This window comes from Diospyros lotus, chromosome 14, assembly GCF_014633365.1.
Source record: "Diospyros lotus cultivar Yz01 chromosome 14, ASM1463336v1, whole genome shotgun sequence".
Classification (NCBI taxonomy): domain Eukaryota; kingdom Viridiplantae; phylum Streptophyta; class Magnoliopsida; order Ericales; family Ebenaceae; genus Diospyros; species Diospyros lotus.
Window position 1 is genome coordinate 15122256 of NC_068351.1, and position 24522 is coordinate 15146777.

Below are 24522 nucleotides of genomic sequence, written 5' to 3' on the forward strand. Positions count from 1 at the left end.
TAACATGTGTATAGCATGAGACCATTCACCCTTAAGTTCGGAACCCGCATTCCCCGGCTAATCCACCGGGTTCGTGCCATCATCATAGCCTTGCACTCCCCAGCTAACCTATCGGGTTCGTGCCATTATCAAAATCACTTTCCTCACCGTGCAATACAACACATAAGAAATGCAATGACATCTGCAGCATAAACGTGATGTTAAGGCCCCCATAAACTAAGTATCAGGCCATGCTATGCCCACATAGGAATTCACGCATGCGATATGCTCTAAATGCACCGGCTCACCTAGAGTACCCAAGTCGGCTCTTACACCAACTGGGTCATGCAAATGCTCACACATCCCATCACACTCAAAGCATGTCATCAAATGAATGCACCCCGGCCCCCTGTAGCACACACATCATGATATGCACAAGCCAAGGTGGGAATCTGGCAGTACCAGCTCTTCTAGCCCGTCTAACGCTTGTCGTAACAGCTGATGATTAGCACCCATACATCTAGCCATCAACTGTCACGACCCACGGTTGACAGACAGTGGCTTTGTATCCCATACTCTTAGACACCCATAGACAACATTAAACTCAATCACTTAAGCTTATCATTTCACACATTTAATCAATGATAACACAGACACCATTATGTCATCCACATTCTCATCACTTCTCATACACATGAAACCATTTCTACATTTATAATAAATTATTAACATAACCCCATAATCTTAACCACATCCATTTTTTAAGAACCTAGTCTCAATGGATTCGACATCATTCCCAAAGAAAGCAAAGCGATACGAAACTTCGTGACGATCGACATAAAAGACTCCAAGACATCATTGCTTAGCTCATTCATTAATAGTAAACTCATTAATAAAATATAAGTCATAGGGTGGTTATCACGCGGATTATTATTATTGATGCATGGAACCGGGTCACGATGAAGGAAGGAGTAAAATACGAAAAACCATGGAGATTTTCACGGAAAATAAGAAACACGAGGAGAATGTTAGGAGCTTACCTTAACCGCCACTTTTACCAAATGAACGATCTTCCAATGGCCCACGACATGGCTTCAGGCTCTCTGATACACGCACGGTATAGTTTTCCCTAACTTTTCCTTCCTTCCTTTGCTGCTCGTAGCCTCCCTCTTCTCCAAGCTATTTCTTAGCAAATTTTCATCTCAATTTATACTCCTTAGAGTGCCTTGGCCATTAAGCTTTTCCCCAACCCCAATGGGCCATCATTTAAGCTATTAAATCCCATTTAATTACCTCACAGCACCTTTATTTGTTGAACCAATTTCAACCACATTTAAGCCCCCACCAAGACACACAGTTTTATCCCATTTTGATTGACTATTTTGCATAAAAAAAATAAGAAAAACAGAAGCTGAAAAAATAAGAAAAGAAAGGAAGATAGTGCAAGCCACCAGCACGCGGCACACGTCCCACACACACACCATATATAATGCTTATATATATTAATATATATTTTATGCTTGATATTATATATTACCTTATTATGTACTTATACATACAATTAAGTGCACCTCCTTCCGAATTGCTTTCAGTTCCTTTATTTAATTATTTAATTATTTTATGTTATATATAAACATATTAATTGATATAATATTTTATTTATCTTAATCACTTAATAATCTAAATCTTATGAATTCTACAAACTTTCGATCACTTCCCTATTTAAAAATATAATAAATATAATATCCTCATTTAAATTTCTTTAACTCATAAATATTTCATAAGTCACCAATCACTAAAGGTGTTCAAAAAAATCGGTGCACCGCAGAAACCGGCTAGACCAAACCAAACCGGTCGATTTTTTTTTTTGGCGGTTGAAAACGGTTTGAAAGCTGTCCAAACCGCGCGGTTTGTGATTTGGACAGTAGGCGGTTCGATTTTAAATCGAACCGCCCAGAAAATAATAAAAAAAATTAAAAAAATATATTTTATAAAAGCACCCAACGGCCCAGCCTCGCGCAACCCCCTCCCCCACCCAAAACCCTAATCCTTAATCGCAATTGACAGAGCCCTCTCCCCCACCCACAACCCTAATCACAATCGATAGCCTCTTCCTACACCCGTGCACCCTTCCCCACCCGCGCAACCCTTCCCCAGTTCCCCCCAATTCGATCGCCCCTGTTGCTGCACCCTTCCATTCCATCGTCTCGACGTCTTCTCTTTTTCTTTCTCTTTCTCCTCGTCTTCCGATTATCGTCGGCAGCCCACACCCACAGTTCCACCGCCGGCTGCGACAAATCGAGGCAGAGGAGATGACCGACGACTACGACAGATCGAGGCAGAGGAGAGGACCAACAGCTATGACTATGAGACATAGCTGGGGCCGAAGCTCGGGCTAAAGCAATTCGCCAATCTCACCAACAAGGATTGTTCCATGTATCTGGCAGCGAATATCGGTTCTCCAATAGGTAGGTGAGTGTATTTTTATTAATGTCTAGTGTTTGTTTGTTTGTTGTTATTGGGTCTAAAATAGGTTGTGATTTGTGAGCAATGAGAACTTCTTAAGTTGATAAGAGATTCGGCTAAGTGCAACCTAAAATGTAGCCTAAAATGGGTACTATAGTGTGTATTTCTCAAGTTGATAGCACTTCTCTAGTGTATGTTAAACAGGTTATTTATAATAAGTTGGAGGTTGTATGTTAAATAGGTTATTTTCAAACCGTGGTAAACCGCATGCGCACCTGGTTTGGTCGTCAAATTGCACTAGCGGTTTGCCGTGCTGAAAATGGTTTAAACCGGCCAAACCACACCGCGCACACCCCTACCAATCACTCTAAAACGTTGAAACTAATAATTATTATTTATCTTCAAAATTTCGGATACTACATATATGTTTGATTATTTTGTATATTAAATTTTCAAAAATAATAATTAATAAGGCTTACAAAATAAATAATAAAATTTTATAATAGTTAAACATATATGTAAGGTAAAATAAATAAAATTGAAGTTTATTGATAAAGAAATAAAATAAGGAATCAAATAGAAAAAAATAAGGAGTGTTGTTGGAGCAGACACAATTTTTGAGACAAAATTAGAATAGCCCCGTGAATTATTCATAATATAATAGGGAGTAAAATAAGAAGGCTTGCTAGAGATAACCAATTCCAATGAAATTGTTGTTTTTTTTTTTTATGATAAATCAATTTTTTTTATTTTTAATTTTTTTCTCAACTTTCCAGGTTAGGTTGGCTAGGCTTTATTTTTGAAACTTTTAAGTTAGGTAGTATTTAAACTGGTTATAACGTTTAAGTTAAATAACGTTTAAACTGATAATATGTTTGAATAAATATATTTTTAAATTATCAATTAATAGTTATATGTTTAGTATGAAAGACATGATAAGTTATTAAAATTTGATAAAAAAAATAAAAATAGACATATTATTTAATAATATAAATAAAAAATATAAAAATAATAATTTTTAATAAAATTAAATTATAAAGTAATGTGTAATGATAAAATTTTATCAAAATTATATATAATTCTTAAAAAAATACTAATACAATATATATATGCTAAATATATATTCTTAAATTATATATGTTACATATATATATACATATACATATATACACCCAAAGAGGTAGCCACGGGTGATGGAAGCGGCGAACACAAGCAGGGGCCGATGAGTAATGGAGGCTAGAGATGACAGACGACGACCGACAGAGGAGGAAGCGACGGACGCTGGCGATGGAGGCTGGAGGCAGCAGCCGACGATGACGGTGGATCTGGAGACGGGGACCGATTGAGGTGGGGACAATGATGGGAAGGATGGCCGGACAGTGGAGGCGATGGCGATGGCGATGGTCGATGGTGGGGCGATTGGCGGCTGGAAGCAGAAAGGCAGAGGTTGAAGAAGATGAAGAAGAAAGGCATGGTTGGAAATTAGCAAAATGTGTGAGGGTAAAATGGTAAAATCCTTGGTCAACGTAGTTTATTTTGTAGTAGCTTTTTGCAAAAGCTATCCCCTACCAACTTTTGCAAAACGCTGATGTAAGAGCATTTAAGCTAGTTTAAATGCTCTTATGACAAACCAAACATTTTAATCAAATAATTTCTTTTAATCAAATAAGTTGGATAGCTTAAAAATTAGATATCAGTTTATAAGCGATCAAAACAAGCCCTCAATTTGTTCTTTAGCCATTATATTTTAGCTAATTTGACAAATTTAGACAAAAGTTCTTTAATTTCTTCAAACTGCCTAAGTTCATTTTAAAAAAATAAAATATTAAAATTTTATTCTTTTGGTTTATTTTGATTTAATTAGGATTTATTTTACCTTAATTAATATTAAACTAAAACAATTTATGTTAATTTAATGAAGCTACTAATGGAATGGTACCTTTGCTAAAAAAAAAAAAAAAACTATAAGTACTTTTAGAAACATTTCCACCAAAAGGGTCTAGATGCCTTTTATCCTAATATATAATTATATTATACATATATATAATAATTATAATATATACACATATATATATATATATAAATCGAACCTTCATCAAAATGGTCTGGATGCCTTTTGCAAAAGTAGGGCTTTTGTTCCTCTAGAATAACATTCAACGATCAAGTTAGTATTTGAGAAGGAGATAGTTTGAATATTGAAATGCTATGTAAATTAGAGAATGTGTATGTATATGCCTGCTAGAACTATATCATTTATATAAATTGAACCTTCAACTGATAAGTGGGATTCTCGACATGATCATCCTCTATATTTGTTGGATGAGATCCTCGGTGGTATTCACTCTTAAATTCCTAGACTGTGGAGTAGAGTATCGAGGGTGTGGAAAACACCTCTAAGCGATAGAGAATGGAGCATGACATGTGACACCCTCAAATAGAAGAAACATGTGTCACATGATAATTAACTTTGCTTGAAAATAAGTTGTAAATGTGGCTCCATAAATAAAAGAGATAGTCCATCAATAAATGTTTAACTAAATATTTTTAATTTTCTTTTAACATTAACTAATAGTACCATGGTTTCCTAACATTACTTTTATCAACACTACTTTCATAAGACGACAACACAATTCACAATAAAGACAAACAGGTCCTAAATAAGATTTAATTTTAATAGGATTCTACTCAATTAATTAATATATATATATATATAATAACATTGATAACCAAACTAAAAAATGACTTACTTTTCTGCCAAATGTTATCACTTTCTAACCCACTCTTCCTTTCCACCTATTCCACCTTGAAAAATTGAAAATTCCGAGCACAACATTTAGGTCTTAATGATCTCAATTTCACTGACTTTATGATGTGATTTGCTTCTTGTTTAAAGGAGGTTTTTGTGGACCCAAGGTTGTTAAAATCGGGATTTTAAGTGGGACCGACAAAGGTTCCATAAAATCGGATCATAAAATCGAATCGTAAAATCGTAAGATTTTAGAGATAATTAAAAATACCCTTTAATTTTTGTAAATATATGTTTATAATAATATAATTTTGTAGAAAATGAATTAATATTATTTAATAACTTGATTATTCCTTATTATAATTCAAAAAATGATACTTCCCAAATATAGCTCAAAAACTAACAGGTTGGTATAGGCAATTTAGAGGCAAAATATAGGTAATTTAGAAGTAAAATATGGCTTAAAATTCTTTAGAGGATGCTTTCAATGTCTTCCATTAGATTTAGATTACAAATTTTTCTTGATTTAACATTGATTAAATCAAGTAATATTCCAATTTGGGGTTGGGTGGTTCATTAATTAATTACTTGTTTGTCTTGATTTACTTATGCAATCAATGTTAAATCAAGTAAAAATTATAATTTAAATCAAGAAAATTGGAACTTATGCAATTAATGTTAGATGCTATGTGACATTGGAATTTATGTAATCAATGTTAAATCAAGTTCCAATTTAGAGGCAAAATATAACAATTCATTGCATAAGTTCCAATGTCAGATGCTATGTGACATTGAGACGTTGGAAGCATCCTCTAAATTACAACTTAAATCAATAGAGGTCTTTGAATCGTAAAATCGTTTGGGGATCTCTGAAGCGTAAAATCGTAAAATCGTACATGTAAAATCGAGATTTTATAGGATTTTATCCCAAATTAGATTTTACATGGGATTTGAATCGTTTGGGGGTCTTCGAATCGTAAAATCGTAAAATCGTACGCGTAAAATCGGGATTTTAACAACAATGTGTGGACCCCGCTTGTGATGAGAATTTGATATTTGTGTACTCTTCGATTTGAAACTTGATGTTGCTGATAGTGGAAGGGCTGCCTTGGGTAGCCCCCTTACACCAAGAGGTTGCCTCCTTGCAACCTAAGAAATAAAGGTTTCAAAAATAAATTAAAATACAAATCCCTCACATTATTTGTTTTCCTTATCGAAAAAATTAAGGATTCTATAAATTGAGAGATGGTCTCTCACTTGAGGGAGTGAAAATAAGTATAAGAAAAGAGATAAAATAAAAAATAATAGAGAAAGAAGGAACAAAGAGAAAAAATTAGTGAAAGAAATAAGAAATTTAATATCACGATGACCAAAGAAAGGTTGGGAGGATAGAAAGAACAAGAAAAATCTTATCTAAAAAGACCCAAAGGTCCCACCCATAAACTTCCCAAAGATGAGGTTCTCCCACCCATAAACTTTTACTTCATTTTGTGTTACGTAAGAAATCAGTTTTGAAAATGTACTTTGTTCGGTTTTTCTTTTGCATTCTTGATCGTGTATAGCCATGTTATTTTGCTCTACACTACTTGGCTCCAGATGACATGGGTGGGGACCTTCCAAAAGGTGTTTAGGGTGCCAGGTGAGAAAAGTCTTAGAAGCATGCCAACACGATTACAAGTGGCATTAGAGTATAGAAACTTGTATTTTCTTTCATATACACATTTTATAGGGGGGTTACTTTGAAGGTTCATTTTTTAACTTAGGTTTATCCTTTGAAATATTCAAACGTTCCAGGATAGGCAAGCGATTCAAAGGGACAATTAAGTTCTTGAAGCTTAGGTTTTAGAACCTTCATTTATTTTTGTGGCATGTAATGTTTTATTGATACCATACATTAGGGGTGTGCACGGTACGGTTTGGCCAGTCTGAACCATTTTCAACAAGCCAAACCGCTAGTACGGTTTTTTGATCAAACCAGAATGTGGTCTGATTTGGGTGCAGCCAAACTATTACACCAAACCGCACCGCATTTGCGGTCTGGTTTGGTGCGATTTACCACGGTTTGAAAATAACTATTGACAACATATAATATATTATAAAAATATTAGATAGAATAACTATATATTATTATAAACTATTATAATCTGTTGGTAATTATAATAGTTATATAAACTTGTTATATATTATTATAAAAATATAGGGTGATTTTTATAATAATAAGTGTTGTAGGGGCTATTGGGGTGATTTTTATAATAATATATATTTTTTTATATTTTCTTAGGCAAAACCGAACCGCTAACTACACAAACCACAAACCGTGCGGTTTGTACAACCACCAAACCGTTTTGGACCGCAAAAAAAAAAAAAAAAAATCAACCGGTTTAGTTTGGTTTGGCTGGTTTCCGCGGTACACCGATTTTTTAAACACCCCTACCATACATATTTTTATCTGATACACTAGAAACATGTATAAGTTTTATTTCAGTGATATCAAGTGTGTTAAACATACCAAACCTATTATATGAACTCGATTTTTATTAGAACACATTATCTTATTTTGACAAAATAGATGACTTTAACGTTCATATCTTAAGTTGTAGAGACTTAAAAATTTATTCTAAAGACTTTTAGTTGAGAAGCTCAAAAAGTCCTTTTTTTTCTCTTTAAAACTTAGTATTTTGGAATGAATCATAAGTTTGGACCCCTTATTACGAGTTATGAATTAAATTAGGTTCGATAAGTGAAAGTCAGTGCACTCACAAATTCCCCGCATTGATAAACTAAACTGGACATAAGAGTTTAAGTAAAAAAGTAAGACCATTAGAGAGGTAAACTGTAATACCCAGTATTACATGGTGAAGGAAAACATATAATTTTCGGTTATTTGGAAAGGACCTCGAGTGGTTTGGGAAGTCCGAAAGTCGATTTCGAGTAATTAATTAATAAAAATTTTCGAATCGACGGCAGGGAATGCCCCGGGACTTGGATGTTCAGGGAAGAGGGCATAAGATTGGCTAACGTCTCGAGGTGAGGCTAATGACACTAGAAACAGTTAGACCGTAAATAATTTCCGTATAAATTCGAATGGTTACCTGAACCGAATGGTTGTAGGGGACCTTTGGGAAACTAATGAGACTCTAGGGGTGGTCCAGTTTGGTGAGTGAGGCAACCTTGAAGCATTTTTGGGCTGAGAAAAGGTCCCATGCAGGTGTAGAGATGAAATTAGCCTTTATCGAGTAATTCTAGGTAATTAATTTTGAAGAAATGAAGATTTCGGGTGGCTTGATGATAATTAATTAAGTCCTTAGAGGGTCCAAGTGCAATTATTTAATCCTTAAGTGGAATTAAGGAATTTTGTGAGAGGTTAATCTATAATTAATCCATCCCTCAAGTGTAATAAATGAGAGTTGGGGATTAAATATATATGTATATATATGTATATATGTGTGTGTGTGTGTGTGTGTGTGTGTGTGTTTGGGCGTGAGGCATTGAGGCCAAGCTTTGAGAGTAAATTTCAATTGAATTGAAATATGATTTTTTGTCTTGGGATTGTGGCTGTGAAATTAAAGAGAGCATATGCAAGAGAAAGAGATAGAATGAGAGAGATGAGGGATCGAGATAGAGGGCTGAACGACCATGGCAACAGCTGTCGTGGTCAATGATGAAGCGCATCAGCAGCGAGGCAGCCGAAGGCAGCAGAGCTAGAAGTGGCGGACAATTGTGGTTGAGGCAGAGATGCGTGGTGGCGCACAAGGCGACTGAAGAATGTCGATCGGCCATGGCTGAAAGTAGCGGTAATAGAAGCTGAAAGAAAGGCAGCGAGCTGGGCAGCTGATGGTGGCAGCAAGGAATGACGGCCGGTGGTGGTTATAGAGTTGCGGCCTGAAGCTGAGGTAACTGGAGGTGGCTGCGGCCGATTGTAGCAGCAGGGGCGCTGTGCGCGCAGGCTTGGGTGTGAGAGGCCATGGCCGAGGCCGCAGAGGCATCAGCCGGTGGCGGTGATTGCGTGGCTAGTGGTGTTGGCCGGAGATAGGCGCGACGGAGACCAGGGGTGGGCGAGGCTATGCGTAGGCAGTGGCTGGTTCGCCCAGGCATTCATAGAGAAGAAGAACCGAGAAAGAAGAAGAAGTGGAGAAGAAAAGAAAAAATAAAGAAAATAGAAAATAAAGAAATATGGAAAATAGGAAAAGATGGAGAAAAAAATGGGGAAAATGTTAGAAAATTAAAGAAAAATGGTAGAAAATTCTAAAAATTATTTTAGGCCTCAAAGAGTATGCCAGAGGCTCGAAAATGGGGTTTTGAGCGCAAGACGACATCCCATGAGGCAACGTTGGTTTGAGCGTTTAACCGAATTTCTCCTCTAGATCGGGTAAGGTAAATTAAATTAAATTATTTCTTTTCAAGTTAATAGCATTATGTGCGATAAGGTAGATTAACCGTTGGTTGGAATAAACCCTTGGTTGGTGTTGGGTTTGGTTGACGGGTTGGTTTTTGATGGTGTTGGGTTTTGCGTGGTTGCACCTAGGTTCGGCTAAGGAGACGGTAATCCTAGAAGAGCTCTAAGTTCAGGCTGGCGTTCTTGCTTATGGTAGAGAGGCTTCGAGCCAAGTAAGGGATGACCCCAAGGGTGGCGGCCTCGCAAATGTTTGATAATATTGATGAATGCATGTTGTGTGCAGTTATGTGTTGTGCATGTTCTATAGGCGGTCTAGTGGAGTCCTATAGCCATGGGAAAGACTAGATGCATGCTAGGGGTAATTTGGGAGGTGAATGCCTTGAACAGGTGGGTTCGAAAGGCAGTGATGCCTCGCCATTCATGCATACATACTTGTCATTGCATCTCATATATTATCTTGTTTACATTCATTTGCACCCTTACTAAGTCATTTGACTCATGAGGTTTTACCTCGTGTTGTAGATGATACATGTCCAGATGAAAGCAGGGATGATGCTAGGAGTAGGATGTGGTGACTAGCGTTGTCGCCCAAGTTTGTATGTAGTATATATTCATGTGATTGAATGTAAATGTTGTTGAGCACTAGATGTATCTAGTTGTTGTAATCATTATAGTGTGATAGGTGATTGTGAGATTGTTTGATGTATATGGATTTATTTGGTTGAGCCGAGTTTCGGATCAAGTAAGGATCAAAAAAGTATGTTCCCATAAATTTTTAGTACTCAATGAAGTTTTTATGTGCTAGTTTTATGCCTGGGTCACCTTTGGCTTATTGTAAGACGAGCTAAAGAAAGGTGAAACTCACTCGGATTTCGGGTCCCATTCCGATGTACTTCCTTTCATGTTTTGGGACCGATTCCTCGAGTGGAGCGAATGGAAGGATAAAGCTTAATGTCCATTTAGGGCGTTTCCTATTGAAACATAGTCTAACCCTTCAGTTGTTGGTTTGACGTATGAGTAATCTGGTCAAATATTTATTGGTAGTGCTCGTAGGTGGGAATGAGTCGTTACATAAACCTTCTTAAAGCATCACACTAGAGGTAAACCAAAAAGTGTCTGCAGCTTTACACTAGAGTATACCCCAAGCATCACAACAAAAATGAAAAAAAATAAAAATAAGACTAGACTAGCAAATAAAGAATATTCCTCCATACAAAACAAAAAACTATATACAATTGTCAGAAAGGTCTTCAAATGGCTACCCTTGGAAAAGCGAATTTCTAATCTTCATTTGACAAATCTCCATAAGCACTTGAAGACTTTTGATTTGAATATTAACATTTGTAATGTCAACACCCAGTTATTCACATAGAAATACTAAGAAGGACATGAACATTTTTGGATTTGTCAATTCATTAATATCCCTAAGCATTATATGGTACATTCGCGCAGATATTAATATTTTTGATGAAGACATTTGGCAACTCTCCAAATAAAAACTTAGAGTGCATAAAGCATATTCATGAATTAAACCATTACTTTACATGAAAGTTGACATTTGTGATGCGTTACTAAGCGGTTCAAAATAATGGAGTAGTAGAATTTTGGCCAACTGAAAGCTGTCAAACATGTCGCAATGCTCAGCTCTGAAGGGTCTAAGGGAATGAAATGGTGGACAAGTGTATCCAGACAGCACATTGGATTTGATGCACTAATTGGGACACGAAAATGATCCTACTCTTGAAAGCAACAATTGTTGCATTCCCCCCATATATAATATATTACTACCTGTAAAACAAGACGGTTAACAACCTGCCAAGGATAATAGATGTTAGGGCAACCAAACTTCATAGTCCATTTCAAAATGGCCAGGCATTAGGTTAACTTTTGGCTGCCTAACCATTTCGAAAAATCTCAATTAGCCTCGAAATTTCATATCAATTAATGAAGAAAACTTAATCCAAAATATAAATAAAACATGTATTGACAAATATATGGAATAGGTATGTATTTTGAACAATTTTGTAACCTAAAAACGTAGCTTAAGTAACTCCTTTAGTAAACATGTCATAAATTCAGGGAAACTTCGATCGACCAAACTAGTGGCTTTGGTCTACTAAATTTGGTTTAAGAATAGATATGGTGCATTCTAGAAGACTTTAGTTGACTAAGAGATGAACTTTGATCAACCAAATTTAAGGTGTGAAAATGGTGAAAACACATTAGCTTAATTCGGTCAACCAAACTTCATAGTCCATTTTGAGTGAACATTCGATGGGACTTCAATTAACCATTGATGGTTGCAATGTTAAACTTCAGTCCACCAAACTTTGCACAGCAAAATCATTCAAGCATTTTTGTCTATCTTTCAGCTAACCATGCCTCAACATCAATCAATCAAACCTTTCTTAAAAATTAGTTTCCATATCTTTGGATGGTTCAAGATTTGAAAAAGAAAAATGTTTATCTTTGAAGAGGTTAATCTTGGTTGAGGGTCTATAATAAATATGTTTAATTAAGAATCGTTAATTTTATGAATTTTGAATGCACACAAAAATAAAAATTCAATTATTATTTTTATAAAAAAAATTATTTTTGTTATCATAAAAAAAAAAAAAAAACTTATTGCACCCTTGAGGTTAATAGATTTCAAACTTAAAGAACTTTTTAAATAAAAATTTTAGTTGTAAGTGTGCTTAGAAAAAAACACAATATTTATAGAGATTTAACTTTAAGAGTTTGTATTCTCTCTCTTCAAAACTATACTTGGTAGGTTTCACTAAATTGAATTAACCCTTGCTTTTTGATAGAAGCAGTTAGCACCTTTACAATCTCTTGCAAATGCCAATCAATGCTCCAACGCACTAACAGTTGAAACAACATATCCCTCTTCACTTATGAGAATTGAATGCTTGTAAGTGCATTTAAATGATGGAAGCTTGACTCTTTTAAAGGCTCATTCATCCTCTAATCGTTGAAGGGATCAACACTTAGGAGATTCAAAATTCAAACTTTGCTAAATGGTTGTCTCTTTCATCTTGAGAAAGTTCTTTAATTGTAGGAAAATTGTCTTTCAGAAGTTCAGCTTATAAGTCTGGAGATTTTAGGTTAACAAAATGTTTAGGTAGCCAAAAATGATAAATGTCAAGTAGCAAAAGGGTAGAGATTAACATTGAAAACAAATCTGTAAGATAGTTTGGAAGTTGAGGAGAATTTTAGCCAAAGAGGGTAAAGTTTTAGTAAATTCTTCAAGTTTGTCTGCCTATCCAAAACAGGAAACATTTGATTGATTATAAAAGATATTCATAGATGGAGACAAATATATATAAACCAATATATATAAACCAAATGCATGTGAAATGAATTCTTGTTAAAACAAATATTTAGAAAATAAATATTTTTAAAAAATGGTTTCATAAAATGCATTCATATCTAAAGTTCTTATTTTCTAAAAACATTTTTGTCTAGGGGTTTGGTCAACCAAACTTATGCGGTGGGCGACTAAAGATAGAAAATAAGTCAACCCAATCATCCAATCGACCAAACTCAAATAGTATGTTTTTCGTTAATTTTTTGCTCAATGACTTTAGTTGACGAAAGTGCAACTTTTAATCAACTAAAATCCTCTAAAATGCATCACGTCCATTCTTAAATCAGGTTTAGTCGACCAATCCAATATCATAATTATTTAAAAGAAATTTTATTTTTGTTATCATCAAAACATGATTGTTCCTTTGAGGTTAATAGTAGCATTTTTTACAAAAAAAAGTTTTAGATTAGTGGCCCAATCCTAATTTTGTCATTATCTATTTTATTAAGGTGAAATGCCAAATTAATCATTATTCTTTGTCTTGGGGGCAAACTGGTCAATAATACTTTGAAAATTTGGGTTAGGTTATGATATATTTGGTTAAATGTAAGGGTAAATTAATTGTTGTACTTTAAAAATAGCAAAATAGACCAATGTGCTTTAGATGTACTTTAGATAACATTTTAATTCCATTAATAGTGTTATTCCTAATCAAACCCCAATTCAAAAATTACACTCAAAATCACATTCCAAATGTTCATGATCACAACCTAAGGTGACTAAGAGTGATGATGAGGAGAATGCCCTCCGTCCCATAATTACGCCAATGTCCCAGACAGATACCCAGTGGCGATCAAGAGATACGTTTCCTAATAGGGAGTTTCGTCTGCGATCTTCTTGTTTAAATCTAGAAGACATGTGGCAGATAAGCACTGCCACGTCAATCGGATAGGCACTCAGTAAAGAAATCTCCGAGATCGTAGGAATAGACTAACTCGCCGAAGGTCACGGAGGCAGCAGCTATCCCGAACTCCTCGAAGACGGATACTATTATGAAATCCTTATCAGGAAGGTTCCGAAAAAGACGGAGGGGAGATCCCGAAGATCCCTCCATGATCCATGTCCCGAGAAAATGTTAAAAGGGGAGGCGAGGTAAGAGAAAGGGGATTCCTTTTCCTTTTCTTCAGCATGTAGTTTGAGTAAATACACTTAATCCTCAATTGAGAGATATCTGACTTAATCGTCGGAGGTTGACCGGGGGAACAAGTCCCCGCCTCCATTGCAGGTACCTCTGAAGAGGCAAGAAGGGAACGTGCGACTACCACTTCATAAAATTAATCATCAAGTGACTATTTATTATAAGTTGAACAAGCAATATAAGAGTGATAATTTTGAGATCAAGAGTAAAGTGACTAAATCAAACCCCAGATCAAGATTTGAAAAACAACACATAATCATAATCACCTCACAATGTGATAACTCTATATCACAATCATGTTCATTTGGAATGTAATTTTGAGTATAATTTTTAAATTAGAGTTTGATGGGAGATATAGTTGATGTTGTTAATAGAATTAAAATACTGCCTATAACGTTAAAATGATATCTATTATGATGGCTAGTATGACCTCAAATCAGAAAATAACCCTTTTTAAAGTACAATAACTAATTTGACTCTTGAGCTAAAATACAATAGCTAATGTCTTTCATAATGGATAATGTGGACCAATATCTAAAAGTCTAGTGATTTATTTGCTCCCTTTTTGTTGAACTCTTGATTTTCATGCTTATTTCAAAACATATGATTAAGAATAATAAAAATAAAAATTAAAAATAGATAATTAATCGAGTAACACACTAAGTTAATAGATTAACATGATTTTACTCAAGTAATATTTTGTATTAGTTGAGTAATATCTTCGGAAGGTTCAAGATAAACTAACATTCAAAAAATAGTCTAATAATAAGAATCATTTAATTGAGTAAAATATACGAAAAATTTAGAATTCAAAATCTTAATTGACTAATTATTTAAACTAGTCAAATAATTATGCATTTAATTGAATAATGAAAATCTTTTGTTGAGTATCACTTATGTTAGTCAAGTATCATTCATCGAATACTTTTTGAACAGTAAAGTACTTAAAAAGTTAATCAACTAAGAGTTATTTTTAATTGAGTATTAACTTCTTTAGTTGAGTAACATAAATATTTAATCAAGTATTATTCTTGGATAGTAAGGTATTTAAAAAGTTAATCGACTAAGAGTTATTTTTAATTGAGTATTAACTTCTTTAGTCAAGTAACATAAATATTTAATCGAGTACTATTCTTGGGCAGAAAAGTACTTAAAAAGTTAATTAACTAAGAGTTATTCTTAATCGAATATTAACTTCTTTAGTAGAGTAACATAATAATTTAGTCTAGTATTATTCTTAGACAGAAAAGTACTTAAAAAGTTAATCGACTAAAAATTAATTTTAGTAAAGCTTATCGATTTGACCACTTATAATCTATTAGTGAAGCTTAAACGTTATATAGTTTAATTAGTTACACGTTTGTTAAAAATTAAAGAGTTTAAACATTGTCAAGTTTAAATGTTATTTGACAATGTTTTAGAAAATCTCCCCTTAGCTTTTCTCAAAATGTTGTAATGGGAAAATAGAGTTGACTAAGTATTTTACAATTTTGTCTTCCAACAATTATGATATTTTAATATTAAAAAATTCAATTATAAACTATCATTGCCCTTCATCGGTCTGCCCTTCTCTCTTTCGTCACCTCTCTTCATCTCTTTCATTACCACAATCAATTTATAATTTATTTTTATTAAAAATTAATATTTTTATGAATTTTATTTATATTATTCAATAACATGTCTATTTTAATATTTTTTTTAAATTTTGATATTTTATTAGTTTTTTCAAACTAAATACATAATTATATAAATGACAGCTTAAAATACATTTATCTAAATACAGTATCAACTTAAATGCTAATCAATTTTAAACCTTTACATAGTTTTTAAGTATACATTTTTGTTCTGTTGTCCGCATTAGGTTTGCCCGACACAGGCATGTAAGGGGGGTGGGGCCTACGCCCCTCTCTAATTTTGCTTGCATCAGTTACCTAACGTAGACAAAAGAATGATTTCGTTTAAGTAGAAGGCTTAAAAGCCATCTTAAAAAAATAGGAAATTTGGAAAAGTAGGACTCCCGATACTAAACTTTGGAAAAATAGGACATTTTGAAAATCTTTGCAAAACTAGGACTTTTAAAAATTGATTGGACAAAGATGCACTCACTTTAAATCAACGATAGGATATGTTGTCTTCTTTTCTTCTTTTTTCATGAACATTCTCACTCGCCAAAGTGTTGATGGTTCTTCATCATTTTTCAAACCCATTGTTGTTCTTCTCTAAGTGTTGCTGCTTTCACACATTAATCATTTTCTCTCCATATAGGTAGAACTTATTTAATCAAAGAATTACTTACATCAGATCGGAGCCAACTGTCTGGTGTGGAGAGGGGATAAAAAAACTCCTTGTCCATATCACAATAGGAAGTTTCAATAATACTTGGTTTTTTGAGAAAACTTTGATACTCTTGTGGCCAATAACCATTTGGAACACCTTGGGAATTCAATTTCGAAAGGGTGGAGGTGAATGTGAATGTTTGTACTCCATCGTCCTTCTCCTTATTTTCACCAAGGGGCTTCATTATTGATTCCATGGTTGCTTTTCTTTTTTGCCCCCTTTGTGTACGTATCTTTTTAAATGTCTCCTTAACAGGAGTTATTGTTTTTATTTCTTCTAATGACATATTTATTGATTCTAAGGCCTTTGTCTCTTCCTCCACCTTCTCCTCACCCTTACCACCATCTTTCATCTCCTCCTTTCTATCCCCATTGACCTCATCTGTCTCCTCCATCCTCTCTACCTCGCCTTTCTTTGTCTCTTCCTCCTCCTTATTCTCCTCCATCATCTCTTCCTCAACCTCTTTCGTTTCCTCCATCCTCTCTACCTCGTTCTTCTTCGTTTTCTCCATCCTCTCTCCCTCCCACTTGCCCTCGCCCTCATTTATCTCTTCCTTCTCCTCAGTGACTATTGATTTGATTGACAATTGCTAGCATATTAATTAGATTCAACATACGCTTAATGTCATCGAGCTCGTTTCTCGCTTATCTTTTCACAACTTCCACAATTTTCATCATTAAACCATTAAGATAGTTCTTTATAGATTTTTTTTTCATATCAACACGCCTTGCTCCCACTTAGTATAATAACTCCACCTCCATAAAATGTCCATTTCTTTATTCTTAGAGCTTGAGAGTCTTCTTTATTTCTTTTAACAACTCGGAAGTCAACCAAATGTGGCATGACCTTAAACATAAAAATCTGCATATTAGTGAAAATTAAGAAAACAAAGAATAGATTAGATGTCTTGTAATATTTTAAATTAGACATATCGGTTCAGAGAAGACGTGTCGATTAAAAGAATTGGCCAAATACCAATATGATATAACTGATATCCTTCCTAATGAAACATAACCAATGCTTCACTAATATATAATAACCTATAAAATTATATATAAAATTATACCTATAAGGTAATTGGGAAACCTCTCATGTCATATGTCTTTTTATTCTTGTATTTTTGATTGAACGCGTTCAAAATATGAGTTCTGGCACCATTTTTGGTAGAGATAAATGAGTACAATCCATCTGGGAGAGGATGGTTAGGGGGGATGACTCTCATCTCCTAAAAAAAATCCTCTTTATTAGAGACTGAATTATTCAGGTAGTGGGGTTCATTCCAGAGGCCATACAGATGATTCCGTCTTGGGACAGCTCAAGAAGCTTTTGCATCCAAGAGGCATATAACTTATTTAAAGTTAAGGGGCCAGGAGACAGTGGGTTGCGGATGTTTGGAGCAGTTGTATTACGCCAAAGCATGCATTCATTCTCTGGGTATGTGCTAAGTCCAAACTTTTGACAAAGGACGGACTTCATTTCCTAGACATCGGCAAGACATGCCCTCTTTGTGAAGTTGTACAGGAATCTGTGCAGCATTTGTTCTTTTAATGCACCTTTAGTGCTACTGTTTGGGGGCACATCAGAGCGTGGATGGGTATTTCTAGGGCCATATCCACCATTGCTAGTGCCTTAAAGTGGTTCAAGAAAGAAGACCGAGGGACCTCTTGGCACAACAAAATGAAGAGAATTGTTCTCGCTTGCTCCGTTTATCAGATTTGGAACACGCGGAATAGGAAGGTTTTTGAGGTCTCAAGGCCTCACGTGGATTGTTTTATTCGTCTGATTAAAACATAATATAAAGTTATTTTTTCTTTGTATCCCCATATTTTAGTCCAGTATGAGTCTATTACTTTGGGGCATTAGTGGGCCCTTTTTATTCCTCTTGGGTATACCCAGTGTATTCTGTACAGTTTTGATCTTTATATATACATTTACCTTCAGATAAAAAAAAAAAAAAGTCATTTGCTCAAGGAAAACTGTTGGCCTCTTCCCAATGAGAAGTTAGGTGAAAATATCTAATATTCACTTTTGTGGCACGAAACTTGGAATTGATTTCATTGATGATCATCAAATATGACAAAGAGAGAAAATTTTCATTAGAACATTTCACCTTACAGCTAGCATGTTTGTCCTAAAGAACTTTCTCAACCTGGCTCCTAAAACACCTTTCTTAAGGTTACAGTCAAGAAAAAACTTGGCAAACAATGTAGGAGTTCCCACCACCTTGATTTTCCTCTTTGGTGATTCGTTGTTGTCAAACTTCAACCCCGTTATCAGAGCAAACTCTTCCATCCCAAAATTTACCTCATTTCCATAAAGTTTGAAGCACAAAAAGCCTTCCTTATCCTTGTCTTATCTCTTCAACAGCCTTAACAGTAGATTGTGAACTAACTGATTGTTCCATGTTACTCTCTCTACTCCGTAAACAAGATGGTCAAGAGCAGAATTCTTAAACTAGTCCTCTAAGGCAGGCTTCTTCTTCAATGCCTTCCTAATTAAATCAGCAATGGTATTAAAATGATCAAGTCTAGTTATTCTGGCATGGAAAAACTTCTTAATCTCCAATTTATCATCTAAGCTTTATAACAAATAGAGAAAACAATATTAATTAAAGAAACAATAAATAGGATGTCTTATAATGTTTTAACTTAGCTATATTGGTGAGGAGAAGACATGTTAGTTATAAAACATTGGACAATTACATATATCATATAACCGATATAGGTTACCCCATATCAATACTCTACCGATATATGTTAACAAATTATCCTTTAACAAAAAAATTAGCCTTTAATCGATATGGGCTACTCCACCGATATATGTTAACAAATCATGTTTTCCCGCTTATTAGTTAATCTTGTCACAAACCCTAAGTCAGTTTTTTGTTCTATTTCAAACCAATCGCTACCAACATTGTCAAAACAGGACAAAATAACAAAACAAATGTTCTAAAGTTCTTTGTCGTCATCTTCTCGCTCTTGTTATTCGCCGTCTTCGCCTTTTTTTCGCTTGTATTCTTCTCAAACGACACATGACGTGAGCGAGCCATTTTCAGTAATATGGATCGAGGAAATGACAAGATTACAAAGCAAAAATTTGAAAGACACAAGATAACGAGAGCAATGAGACACGTTTTACTCAACAAGAAGACATAGTAATTAGAGAGATAAATAATGTAAAGAAACTAGAGCAACATGGCAAATAGAAAGTTACAAAGGTACATGTAGTAGGCAGGAAGGACATTTTTGTCCAAAGAAAAATGAAAAGTCATATTGGTATAGACATTGGGAACTGCAAAGGATATTTTTTTTTTAAAAAAAAAAAAAAACAGGTCTCATTGCATTATTAATAGAAATTGTGTGCTAATCAATATCGGTAGAACCGATATTTCTATTTCTATTAAGTTTCTGTTTACATTGCAATTTATACATATCGGTTATATAAATGAATTATGTCAACCGATAATAGCAGATGCAAAGGATATCTGTCAAAACATATCGGTTTATAACCGATACAGAATAATCGATATTATTATGGAAATATTATATTTCTGTTTACATTGCAATTTATACATAGATTTCAGTTATATAAACGTAAACCGATGATAGTAGATGCAAAGGATATCAGTTTCTCTTTGTCATGTCCAACCTCAGCATCAGCCTCACCTCATTGATTAGTTTGTAGAGCCAACAGTTGCATCCTCTGTTGCCCCATCGACAACATTGTCCGCTATTTCTTTCTGAATCTCTTATGACACAACAATTTCTCCATCTTTCTCTATCATAATAACTTCCCCACATTTTTCATCTTCGACCTCTTTTGCTGCTATAACAACTTCTCGATCTTTTTCATCTTCAATCTCTTCTCCTACAACCATTTCTCTCCCTACATCATTTTTTGCCACAACTACTACAATTTCATCTTCTTTCACATCTTTTGCCACAACCACGTGTTTTTGACCCCTGTTATGAACATTCAACACTTTCTTATTGAAGGTTCCAACTTGACACAACTCACACCAAAAACTAAACTTCTGACATCTTGCCTCATACGAGTTCTTGTTCTTCATGTTGATCATGTACAAAGATATATCAGTCACGTACTTATATTATTTCACATCAACATCATAATGCCACTAACCTCCATACATCACAGGTACAAAAATAGGTCTCGAAGTGTCATTCCTATAATATAAATTGAATCAATTTCTAAATTAAATACAAACATATCGGTTCTGTAAGTATAAAAATATATTGGTTGTTTAAGGTTATATCGGTTTCTTAATATCGGTCGCGTAATGATATGTCAGTTAATAGATATCGATTTACATAAGATCTCAATCGATAACATGCTATCGATATATTAATTGAGAAATGATTAGTACATACATTTTTCATGATCGATATAGAAACAGATATAAAACATTTTTCATGATACTTCCTATGTTTGAACCTATATCAGTTGAAATATATCATGACGTAAATTGTCAATATATCAACTGATTATATTCAAACCAATGAAATGCATACTCTTAACTCAATCAAGCTTTTGAATGAAGAACCATAGTCAAGTTCATTTATGTTTTAATTCAAAAACTAGCAAATGAAAAGGTTAAAATTCTTTGAAATTATTCAAACTACTAAGACTCATTGGCCATGTTTTTCGAAGATAAAGAAATGAATACATACCTAGTGTGGAGACAAGCTACCGAACCTGCAAAGAGAAGAACAACAACGGCTTTGAAGAAGCAATAACACTTAGATGGAGAGAAAGAAAGACGAGCGAAAGAGATTGACGGCGGACGAGTGATAATGTTCGTGAAAGAAGAAAAGAAGATAGGATCCTATTGATGATTTAAAATGCGAGCATTTTTGTCTAATTAATTTTTTAAAATTTTAATTTTGTAAAGATTTTCGAAGTGTCATATTTTTCTAACGTTTAGTACCGAGAGAGTCCTATTTTTCCAAATTTCCCCAAAAAAACACGGCAAGCCAAACATCCTCTCTTATCCATGTGATGTCAAAGATCTTCCAACATTTCTGATTCATCTTTCCAGATCAATCGTGCAAACACACTCGCCGCCCGCATAGAACCAATCATACTAGCATACACTCCCCTAGTTCGCCCAAAATTCTTCTTCTCTTTCAGCTCCGTCGTCTTGGAGGAGTGGAGGGGAGGGGAGGGATCACTAACAGTCCAACCTATCCAGGTTTTCATCTTTCTGCTGGAGTGGACTGGAGACTGATTGCTCCGTTTTCTGTTTACATCACAAATTCTCGAATCTGATCTTCGGAGGATACCGGTGTTCGTGCGTGTGAAGAAGAAATCAACAGGTTGGGGCCAATCTCCTGTTGATTATTCCGGAGAACCAGAGCGAATAACATAGCCAACGCCCTCCCTTGGATGATTGATTCTCGAACCCTAGGCTTCTTTCTTTTGGGCGGGAAATCAATGAAAAGATCTTTGTTCTTGAATTTGGTGAAGAACTTGAGATATTGGCGCCGAATCGAGATGCAGTTAGCTGTGACTTTTTTTGATTGACAAAGTGCGATTGTCGTTGAATGGAGTCGCCGTTGTTGACATTGTTCTTCGTTGTCCTTGGGGTTTTCTTGGGCTTTTTGGCTCCGTTGGTGATGTCACAGGCAAATGTTTATCCTGGAGATCGATCTCAACAACCATCATCACCTACTCAGCACCCCCCGCCGCCGCCGCCTCCGACACTTTCGTCACCTCCTCCACCGGCGCCACCAATTCCGTCCCCACCTTCCCCGCCGCCGCGATCGCCTCATCCTTCTTCCCCGCCGCCGCGATCGCCTCATCCTTCTTCCCCGCCGCCGCGATCGCCTCATCCTTCTCCCCCGCCGCCGCGATTGCCTCATCCTTCTCCCCTGCCGCCCCGATCGCCAACGCCTCGTTCATCCTCTCCCCGTCCCCCGCGATGGCCCGGGAGGCCCCCTCCTTTGGCAGCGAGATCGCCGCATCCGTCAAACTTCACAAGACGCCACGGGAAAGCCAGCCCACCGCCTAAGCAGAAGCTCAATTTGGGGAAAAAAATCGGGTTGGCGTTTGCGGGGATTGAGCTGATCTTGCAAGTTGGCGTAGTAGCATTCTTGGTAATGAAGAGGCGGCAACTGTTGAAGAACGATGACGGATATTAGAATACCATTGTATGTGAATGATGATGATCTGCCATTCTCACCGTCCCTGTTGCCTCTATGGAGCATATTGATTCAATGAGCGCATTGACGGATTTTACAAATTATGGCTCGATCAGGGTGTTGTCTCCTTTGAGGTTATTGCAGTTGTAAATGGGTATATTTTTTAGTGGGATTCAATTTTTTTTTTTTTCATTCCCCTTATTTTCTCTTTCTTCAACAATTCGTTTATTTGTTCTTCTGTTAATTTTCTCATTTTAGTTCCATCTACACCTGCTGTCCTTGACTCTTTTCTTTTCTTTGGACATGCTCTTGCTCCTTTCTTTTCCTTTTGGCTAACCTGTATGACTCTATTAATCTTAGGAGTTTGTGGATTCTATTCTTCTTTTCCTTTTGGCTTACCTGCGTGATTCTATTAATCTTAGGAGTTTGTGGATTCATCTTTAATTCCTCATGTTTCTGATTCACCTGGTTACTTTCCTTGGTGGATCTAACTTGGAAATATGCATGCCACTTCTAATTCTTTATTATGTGAATCTGTTCAAATTTCTATTGACAGGTGTGAATGTCAATAAAGCAAATAAATATGTTAGATGAGGAGTGTTATCCCAGAGAGGATGGGTTATCAGAGTGTTTGAGCATCTAAAGTAGTTTGTCTTGATTTGCATGGTCATTAGTAGTGTCATTCTGTTTCCGTTTCCTTTGGAGGCACTTGTTCTATAACTTCGGATTGTGGCAGTTGACACTGACATGCATACATCAATTGAATTGTTAATAACTTGATTGCTAGAGGTTGACAACTATGGTTAATCGAACTCTTTTCTGACCTAGTTTACTTGTCATCTGGGGCTACCTTTATTTTGAACTTTTCTGTTTTATGGTTTTAGGAAGTCTGCCTATAGAAATTTGGTATCTTGTTCCTGATTCCAGATTATGCAGAACATTTTAGGAATTTAGTTTGACATTCTATTGTAATGATCTCCTCTTGTTTGGAATTACTGCTCTACATATTGAGACTGCACTAATAATATCATGAGGAGAATGCCCTCAATTGATGTCCTGTAGCAAGCAACATCTGGTATTTGTAGAAACAAAATTCAAGTGAAAAAGAAGAATTTTGAAGGATAGAAAGGAAAGAAAACACTGAGCAGCAGTAGAGCATAGCAAAGAGAAAAGAAGAATCCCAGAGGATTGCATCAATTGTGGCCATGTATGCCCTCAGCCTCAGGATTAAGAAAATGAAAGTTTTAGGGTTGATCAAAGGCTTTTGGGTTGGGACTAGAGAGGGGGCCATCTCCATGTCACACATCCTCACAGATGATGTAGTCCTCTCTTATGGTGCTTAGATTTGGGAATTATGTTGTCTGTGTGTTTTGCTTAGTTCTGAAGCTCAGTCTGGGCTTTGTAGCAAAAAATGAAAATTTCCAGGCAGGTCATGTAGCTAACTGGGATGTATTTGACAGGACTTTCAACTGCAATTTTGGCATGCCACCAACTATTTAGTTAGCCTCCCACTATTTCTCAAGTTTATGTATTAACACATTGTGGGATGGGGTTGTGGAGAAATGTGAAAGAAGTTAGCCTCATTGAAGAGGCAATAACTTTCAAGACGGGGGATATTAACATTAAAAAAGTTCATGTCAGAAACATGCCTACCTATCCCGTATCACTTTTCCTGGCCCCTGTTTCAATCATTAGACTTCCTTTGAGAGGTGGCATTGGTGATGAGTTCTAAGTATCATCTTGTGAACTGAAATAAAGTTTGTAATCCTATTAGGGGTGGTGGTCTAGGAATTAGTAAAGCTTGACCTTTTCGAGAAAGCTTTACTGGACAAGTGGGCTGTGGAGATTGTTAGTCGATACTAAGAATTCTTTGGAGAAGGGTAGTTGCTGATAGGTGTGATTATTCTTGTGGTATTGTGGTGTGGGCATAGG

General features: G+C 35.5%; 1 protein-coding gene across 1 annotated transcript; it reads left to right on the forward strand.

Annotated features, from left to right (window-relative positions):
• Positions 1-21395: 21395 nt before the first annotated feature.
• Positions 21396-22882, forward strand: LOC127789699 (vegetative cell wall protein gp1-like). Its single transcript, XM_052318652.1, has one exon. It carries the CDS (start codon positions 21994-21996, stop codon positions 22588-22590), a length of 597 nt encoding a protein of 198 aa, XP_052174612.1. The 5' UTR covers positions 21396-21993; the 3' UTR covers positions 22591-22882.
• The last annotated feature ends 1640 nt before the right edge of the window (positions 22883-24522 follow it).

Bases quoted from the DNA above. Each gene is read 5' to 3' on its own strand.
- LOC127789699 (XM_052318652.1), top strand. From the start codon at position 21,994: ATGGAGTCGCCGTTGTTGACATTGTTCTTCGTTGTCCTTGGGGTTTTC.